Here is a 9448-nt window from a genome sequence, read left to right on the forward strand (position 1 = left end):
CGCTACATTGCCCCCCCTCACTAAATCCCTCGCCCCGAGGGATCCCGTACAAAGTCTCTGAGGTGACCTGGGGGTCTTCTCTGCCTCTGCAGCCCCCTTGTAGACGACACTTGGGGCTGTGTCTGCTGTCCTGCAGCACCCTGCTTTTGATCTAGGATGGGGTGCAAAAGTGGAGGAAGCTGTGGGGCAGTAGAAGGGGGCACAGTCAGTGAGTCTGGGGCTGTGGCTGTTTCATTTCTCAGGGGGGTTGACTGGACTGGGCGCCCATCACCCTTATATGGAGCCAGCCTGTCTCTATGAAGGGCCACTCGTCTCCCCCTAGTCGGCAGCTGAACCCTGTACACCACTTCCCCCAGCTTCTCTACCACTACACAAGGCCCCACCCAGTGGCAGTCCAGCTTAGGGCACCGGCCTTTCTTCCTCCTCGGGCTGTACACCCACACAAAGTCACCGGCCCTGAAGTCTTTCCCTTTTACCCTCAAGTCATAATTCCTTTTCTGTCTCATTCCCGCTTTCTCCAGCTGATCACGGCAAAAGCATGGGCCGACTCCAGCCGGTCCTGCAGTCTCCTGGCGTATTCCGGACCCGGTACGACTACCGGAGCGTCCGGAGGCCTCCCCAGTGCCATCTCCGCTGGCGTCCGTAGCTCTCGCCCCAGCATGAGCAGGGCAGGCGTACACAAGGTGGAATCCTGCACAGCGGACCTATACGCCAACAAAACAAGGGGGAGATGCATGTCCCAATCACGCTGGTGCTCTGCAGTGAGGATGGCCAGCTGTTTCGCCAGGGTCCTGTTGAAGCGCTCGACGAGCCCATCACTCTGCGGGTGTAATGGTGTCTTCCGGGTCTTTCGCATCCCTAAGCGCTCACACATGACAGAGAAAACAGCCGACTCAAAGTTCCTTCCCTGGTCACTGTGAATGGTTTCTGCCATCCTGAACCTGGCAAACATGCCCTCCACCAGCCTGTCGACCACCGTCTCCGCCTCCTGGTCGGGTATGGCATATGCCTCCGGCCATTTTGTGAAGTAGTCCATGGCAACTAAGACATAACGGTTTCCTCTGTCTGTGCGTGGAAAAGGCCCCATCACGTCCACTGCTACTCTCTCCATCGGGGCTCCCACTGCTAACTGCTGTAGCTGGGCCCGGGACTGGTCTGAGGGACCCTTGTGCGCTGCACAGAGGTCACACCGGCGGCAAAAGTCCTCAACATCCCTCCTGAGCTGCCCCCAGTAGAAACTCTGCCGGAGCCGCCGAAGGGTTTTGGAAACTCCAAAATGCCCCACCCCGGCGGTTCCGTGGGAGGCCTTCAAAACTGCCTCCCTCAGGGCCATGGGGACCACCACCGTAGCTGGCTCCTTCCAGGCTCTCTGCAGCACTCCGTCCTTTACTCGGAGAGCTGAAAATTTCACAAACAGTCCTTTAGTTGCAGGTGAGTATCCAGCCACTCCGCTCCACTGCGGTCTTTGACCAGACTCCACCCATTGTAGCACTGGCCGGAGGTCAACATCCTGCTCCTGTTGCGCTCTCCACTCGAGCGGGTCAATCACCTGTGCCACTCTGCAGGCCAGCTCACCTCCGCTACACCCGGAATCATGCTCTCCCCCAGCCCGGAGCTCCTCCTCCCGGGCTTCCCGCTTTTCGCAGTACCGGCAACCAGCTGGAGCACAGGGGCGGCGGGACATGGCATCTGCGTTGGCGTGGTGAGCCCCTGCTCGGTACTTCACTTCGAAGACGTATGGCGCTAATTCCTCCAGCCAGCGTGCAATCTGCCCCTCTGGCTCCTTAAACGCCATTAGCCACTGCAAGGCTGAATGGTCTGACCGGACAGTGAAGGGCAGGCCACAAAGGTAGTACCTGAAGTGACTTATTGCCCGTACTATGGCCAGGAGCTCCCTTCGCGTCACACAGTAGCGTCGTTCAGCCTTATTAAAGGTTCTGCTAAAGTACGCCACCACTCTCTCCCCCGCTGGCCCCACCTGGCTCAACACTGCCCCCATTCCGACATCGCTGGCATCTGTGTCTAGAATAAACGGCAGACTGGGGTCCGGGGTGGCGAGGGTGGGAGATTCTGTTAGGGTGTTTTTCAGCCGCTCAAAAGCCTGTTCACATCCTGCTGACCAGTCAAAGTCACTATCCTTTTTCTGCAGGCGGAACAGGGGCGCAGCAATACAGGAGAACCCCCTTACAAACCACCTGTAGTAGGACGCCAGACCAAGGAAGCTCTTTAAGTCCTTCAAGTTTGTGGGGGTTGGCCAGTCCTTCACCGCCTGCACTTTCTCCTCCAGCGTACTGATACCCTCACCCCCGATTTTGTGTCCCAGGAACTCCAGCTCTTTCCTCATAAAGCAGCACTTATCAGGGTGGAGTTTCAGGCCCGCTGCCGCTATCCGCTGTAGAATCTGCCGCAGGGATGCCAGAGCTGCCTCGAAGGAACTTCCGTGGACCAGGATGTCGTCCAAGTAGACCAAACATTCCTGTCGGGGGATATCGGCCAGCACCTTTTCCATCAACCTTTCAAACGTGGCCGGCGCATTGCATAGGCCGAAGCAGAGAACACGGAATTGCCACAGCCCCCTGCCTGTGCTGAAAGCAGTCTTTGGTCTGGCTGCGGGGCTGAGGGGCACTTGCCAATACCCGCTACGCAGGTCCAGGGAGGAGAACCAGGAAGAGCCGGAAACCAAATCCAGGCACTCATCGATGCGGGGCAGCGGGTATGAGTCTTTCTTAGTCACACTGTTCAATGGCCTAAAATCGACACAGAATCTCATTTTGGGGCTCTTCTTCTTTTTAACCATCACAACCCCCGAGGCCCAGGGGCTGTCGGAGGGTTCAGTGACGCCAGCCCTGAGCATCTCCCCGATCGCACTATCAGCCGCAGCCTGATGCGCCAGGGGGAGGCGGCGAGGGCGTGACTTCACAGGCCGTGCATCTCCCGTGTCAATGTCGTGCTGCAGGAGGTGAGTCAAGCCTACCTCGTCTTCTGACAGAGCAAAAATGTCCTTGAACTCCAGCAGCACCTGCCACAGCTCCTCCCGCTGTGGATGATCTAAATCTTGGCAGCTACGTGTCCATATGTCCCTCACTACTGCCAGTCTATCCCCCTCCCCACTAAATATAGACCTGCAGTAGAAACGTATTGTAACGTTGTAAACACACTTCCAAAGTCGGCGATATTCACAACAAAGGTCGTCTTTATTAACAGAAAAACGGCTGCTGTAGGCCACAGCCACGCCAACCACAACTACAACAGCGGAACAGCAACAACACACACAGGCAAGCTCTCGGTCTTTTTCTCTCTCTCCATGCTGCCTTCACGAACCTCCCGAACAGTCCGAAATCCCACAACATCAACACGCTTTATAACTAAGAGAATCGCTACAGTATTTTCGAGAATGCTTGTGAATACAAAGCATTACACCATTACTCACACATGCGCCATGGCTCCCGCAGCCACTAGTTTTTCAAAACACTCATAGCAGGCAGCGGTTTTAACTGCGCAAGCGCAAAGAGGCGAAGCTGTGACGGTGAGCTCAAGTAGTGAAAAAGGAAACGTTTTTCCAGCGTCCAAAACAGCAGCTTTTTCTTTTAGTAACCACCATTAAATCTGTGAAACAGCTGGAGGTCCTTCATCAAGCACCTGATCAGCAAGTGTTAAGGTGAAGAATAGAGAACTTTGTAGCTGCTCCATTCACCGCTGTTTGTTCACATGGCGAGAAACTGCATTACGGAAGTTAAAATATGCAGATAAACTGTTAATAAAAAAAGTATTTCTTATCCGATTACTCGATTAATCGCTGGAATAATCGATAGAATACTCGATTACTAAAATAATCGTTTTATGCAGCCCTAATATATATATATATATATATATATATATATATATATATATATATATATATATATATCCCTCTGAACTTGTTCGTTTTTACCACCCTTTCAGCTTGTTCGTGGCCAAAAATTGCCACTAACAAAAAGAGGGCATAATTTTTTACATTTTTCTTGTTTTTTGATTTTTTTTTTGCATAACGTTTTTAACTAACATCAGTTCTTCACATAAATATAAAATTTTCATTCCTTTTTTATTTATTAACCCTTCAAATGCCAGTTTGTTTGGACAATGCACTCGTTGGCAAATTACCTCAAAACTGAGTACTTCATATATTCGCAGTGCTATGGAATTCTCTTGTATTATCAAAAGTACAGTCTGAGATATGTAACTGATTAATACGAACACTGATTATTATGCATTAATATTTTTTTGCAGGGAAGGCAAAATTGAAGAAACTTCCTTTCAGCTTGTTCGTGGCCAAAAATTGCCACCTCGTGTTTATGTTCTAAAAATGTTCTAAAATGAACAATTTTCAAGCAATTTTCACACTTTCACAACTTGAGTTTTTAGATTTGAATGAGCCCTTGTCATTAGAACCAAAATTTGATTCAAACTCTAAATTTTAACCTTTTAAATCCCAGTTATATCATATAGTCCTAATCATTTATAAAATGAGAAAATTATAAATTTAAAATTTTTTACCAAGTAACACATGCAACCTGATTTATTTTTTAACCTTCATTGCAGCTAAATGTATGTCAATTATCAGCAGTAACACTGATTTTTATGAATCATTACTTTTTGCGCAGTGATGAAAAAACCTAAAAACTCCCTCTCAGCTTGTTCGTGGCCAAAAATGGCCACCTCCTTTTTGTGTTCTAAAAATGCTCTAAAATAATTATTTTTTAACTAATTTTCTCACTTTCAAAATTTGATTTTTAAAAGTTGCATCAGTCCTTGTCATTAAAACCAAAATTTCATTAAAACTCAGAATTTTAACCCTTTAAATCCCAGTTATATCATATAATCCTAATGATTTATAAAATAAGAAAATTAGAAAATCACATATTTTTTTACCAAATAACACATGCAACCTGATTTATTTTTTAACCTTCATTGCAGCTAAATGTATGTCAATTATCAGCAGTAACACTGATTTTTATGAATCATTACTTTTTGCGCTGTGATGAAAAAACCTAAAAACTCCCTCTCAGCTTGTTCGTGGCCAAAAATGGCCACCTCCTTTTTGTGTTCTAAAAATGCTCTAAAATAAATATTTTTTAACTAATTTTCTCACTTTCAAAATTTGATTTTTAAAAGTTGCATCAGTCCTTGTCATTAAAACCAAAATTTCATTCAAACTCAGAATTTTAACCCTTTAAATCCCAGTTATATCATATAATCCTAATGATTTATAAAATAAGAAAATTAGAAAATCACATTTTTTTTACCAAATAACACATGCAACCTGATTTATTTTTTAACTATCATTGCAGCTAAATGTATGTCAATTATTAGCAGTATCAATGATTTTTAGGCATCATTACATTTTTGTGTACTAATGGAAAAACATAAAAACTCCCACTCAGCTTGTTCATGGCCAAAAATGGCCCTTTATTGTTTTGGGTGGGTTTTTTTTACAGAATGCTGTAAAAATGTGTTTCAATGCCTGTGTGTGTATGATCAGGGGTGGCAGGATGTGCAAACCACAACTTGCAGACATGCTTTCCACAGCTGGAGCAAGTGATTGCCGTTCTTCTCCTTTTGGTGCACAATTCACACCTTCTGATTTTGGTGGCAGGCTGTGGTTCACGCTCTGACTCAGGCTGCTGTATCCCAGCAACAATTGCAGCAGCAGCTGCTGAGCGTGGGGGACAAGGCCGTCTTGAAATTGCTGGGGTCACCAGCATGTGTCCCAGCTCTTCCAGGAACACCCTTCGTTGGTACGGTTTAGATGACTCCCACTCAGGATGGACTGATTTCCACAAGACAAAGGCATTGTATGCCGAGACATCCAGGACATTGTAGAAGAGAGCCAGTGGCCAGCGGCTGGTCTTTCTTCGACAACTGTAGGTGCCAACAACCTTGTCTAGGTTATCCACACCCCCTTTGCACCTGTTGTAGTCCAGGATTGCCACAGGCTTCCTTTTTTCCCCATCACTGACCACTGGTTGCCTGTGCTTTGTGCTCAATAGAATCACATTCTTCCCTCGCTTGGGCATGTAGGATACTGCTGTGGTAGTTTTGGTGAAAGCAAAGACAGATGACAGAATCTTCCTCTGTCGCAGCTGGAGGAGCTGGGGAGGTAGCTCTGGTTTGTTTCTCCTGATTGTGCCAACTAGGGCCAGTTTTCTTCTGAGGAGTTCCTCTGCCAAGGAAAATGAAGTGAAGAAGTTGTCGCATGTGACAGTGTGTCCTTGGAGCCCCTCTGTCAGTTGGAGTGTGACCCTCTTTCCCTGGTTAACTTCCCGGGAAGTACCGGGGGGTTTTCCCGTGTAAATCTGCATCCTCCAGGCATAGGAGGTTGCCACATCGCAGGTGATCCAGATTTTAATGCCGTATTTTGCCGGCTTGTTGGGCATATATTGTCGAAATCCACAACGACCTTTGAATGCAACAAGCTGCTCATCGACACACATGTCAACCCCTGGATTGAACAACAGGGGAAGACGAGCAACCCACATTTCCCACAGGATACGAAATGCAGCGAGCTTATCCTCCCTGAAGCGTCCTGGGCGGGTCAGCCTGTCATCAAAGCGGATGTTCGCGCTGATCTGAGTATAACGGTAGAGGGGCATTGTGGCACGAAATATGGGTCGTCCTGTCTTGCTGTCCCACATGCCACGGGTTGCTTCATGTCTCGAGCGGTAGACACCAGCCAGAATCAGAATTCCTATGTAGGCTCTCATCTCCACTTCATCCACATCCCTCCAATCCTCACATGTCCGCCTACCGTGCAGGTTTGTGTGGGTGCACAGCAGCTGAATGATCCCTTCTGTTATAAACAGGTCAAAGGCAGACCGCAGGTTGCTGATGCGGGCAATTGCATACAGGGTGGGCCCTGGGGTGAGGCCAGTGGGTACTGGATTATAGTGCAGGGTCTCCTCAGCAGTGGGAAACCACACAATTTTCCCATCACGAGACATCCACTGAATCGTCTGCTCCTCTCTCTGTGTCACTGATCCCACTGCTGTGTCTGTGTTGTCCTCACCCCCTGAAGAAGACGAATCAGGCGCTGGCTGGTACTCTTCATCATCAGCGCTGATGCTGTCAACCTCTGAGGGTGCGTCCTCATCTTCAGAAGATGTCTCTTCTTCAAGTATGGGGGATTTCTCCTCATCTTCGCTGTCTGAGCGCGTTACATATTCAAGTGCTTGACGCAGTGAATATGACCTTCTTGCCATCTTGCCAGAGAAAGAATGACCTGGAGGCTGCTAAGCTTACTTATAGCAGCAGTCTTGGCTGCACCTGCACAAACTCCGGGACAGATTTACAAACAATGCCAGAGGTTGTTGTTGCTTACCGTGCAACTGCATCTTTGAAGTCTGCAAGGAGGTTAGATATTTGGGTGTGACATTTTTTTTTATGAAAAGAACAAAGCCGCAGGTACTTTGAACATGTGCATCAAAGTCAAATTTACCTGGGACACTCGAAGCTCAATAGCTGGAGGTCAGGAGGTCATAATCTATTTCAGTCTCTCTTTCAAATACATATTTCTGCTAGAATGTCACATAAAGGAATAATTATTTTCATGCACACACACAAAAAATTATGTGACATCACTCCTATGTCAAAATTGTGTGATTTATTTGCTCCACTGGAGTGTAGTAAGCCATGATACGCCCCATTGGAAACTAAGAATATTACATAAAATTGCCTGCTCAGCCAAAAATTAATAAATTATCTAATCTGGTAGAAACTGTTAAAAATTACAAATTCCATGTCTTGAGTTTAGAATGAAAGCAGTTGTGCCCAAAATGCATGCTTTTATGTTGCATATAACAAGAGATTTAAAAATGTAGTTTTAATGGGTTTCAATGGGCCAAAAGTTGCCACGATAGAGCCAAGAGGAACAATTTAATGTATACACTACATTATTGACATATTTCAGTAGCTGAAGTTGAAAATTAAAAAATCAGTATGAAATCTAGACCCTTGTAAAATTTTATTCCATATGCATTAACACAGTTAAAATGGTTAAAAAAAAGACAGTGAAGTGGCAACAAATGGCCAGCATAGAGTTCAGAGGGATATATATATATATATATATATATATATATATATATATATATATATAGAGAGAGAGAGAGAGAGAGAGAGAGAGAGAGAGAGGAAGCAGCTTACAGGGAAGAGGTGGCCCATCTGGTGTCCTGGTGCCAGGAAAATAATCTCTCCTTAAATACAGAGAAGACTAAGGAGATTATTGCTGACCTGAGGAAGAGAAGAGACCAGCATGCTCCATTATCCATCAACGGGAGAGGGTGAAGACCTTCAAATTCCTCGGCACTCACATCAGTGAAGATCTCACCTGGACCTACAACACAGTGCAGATTATCCAGAAGGCTCAACAGAGACTCTTCTTCTTAAGGAAGCTGAGGAAATTTGGATTATCCTCCAAGTTCCTCAGCAATTTTTACAGATGCACAGTGGAGAGCATCCTGACAAACTCCATCACAGTGTGGTATGGAAACGGCGCTACTTAGCACAAGAAGGCTCTCCAGCCTGTCATCAAAGTGGCACAATTCATCTGTGGAGCTGCCTTCCCATCACTACAGGACACTTATAATACCTGGGTAATAAAGAGAGCACCCACCCACAGCACACACTGTTCACACGCCTGCCGTCTGGCACACAGGAGTGTAAAAGCAGGAACAACTAAACTGAAAAACAGTTTCTATCCACAGGCCATCAGGCTACTGAACCACTGACTGATTATCAAACTGTGATTACCTGCCTTTTTTTTCATCTGTATATATTGCACTTGCTTTATTATTTATTTATTTTTATATATACTTGTTCTTTTATTTTATTTTAACTTAGATATTTATTTCAATTGTGTGTAGGGCAGTCGCAAGTAAGAATTTGACTGATCAGCATAACCACTGTGTTTTGCGGCGTATATGATAATAAACTTCTTGACCTTGATGTTTAGCTTCCCTTGTCCTCCTGTTCTGTCGTTGTTCCTATGTATGCTTTGTTCTCATGTCTTAGTCCCTTGTCTCATGTCTTCTGTTTAGTGTGACGTCCCGGTGTTGACGTCCCTGTGTGTTGTATTTAGATTTCTGTTTTGGTCAGGTTTAAGTTCCTGCTGTGTCAAGTCTGCATATACCTGGTTTGTTACTTCCTGTTTTATTTTAATAATCCTTTGTCCTGTGTGTTTATGTTTAGTTTTTAGGCTAGTGACAATGCCCCCCAAATTTTGACATACTCCTACTGGAGGTGGAACTAAACCCAACCATGTTTTTCTCATCTCTAAAGTCTCCCCTATATGAAATGAATTCTTGGACAAAAATATTTTACTGCCAAGATGGTTAAATTGATAGATATTGTTATATACCCCAGAAGTAAAAAAGAGCTCAAGTTCAGCCAACAGAGGTTAACACAAAAAAAACCTGAT

At 45.8% G+C, this 9448-nt stretch overlaps 1 protein-coding gene across 1 annotated transcript in view; it reads right to left on the reverse strand.

Annotated features, from left to right (window-relative positions):
• Positions 1-8674, reverse strand: part of ncapd3 (non-SMC condensin II complex, subunit D3) — a 43926-nt gene extending 35252 nt beyond the window's left edge. Inside the window, exon 1 of the mRNA XM_030725826.1 lies at positions 8263-8674. Coding sequence (XP_030581686.1) covers positions 8263-8293 — 31 coding nt within the window. The 5' untranslated portion in view covers positions 8294-8674. The remainder of the gene's footprint in view (positions 1-8262) is intronic.
• Positions 8675-9448: the final 774 nt, after the last annotated feature.

Source organism: Archocentrus centrarchus, unplaced genomic scaffold (genome assembly GCF_007364275.1).
Source record: "Archocentrus centrarchus isolate MPI-CPG fArcCen1 unplaced genomic scaffold, fArcCen1 scaffold_79_ctg1, whole genome shotgun sequence".
NCBI lineage: Eukaryota > Metazoa > Chordata > Actinopteri > Cichliformes > Cichlidae > Archocentrus > Archocentrus centrarchus.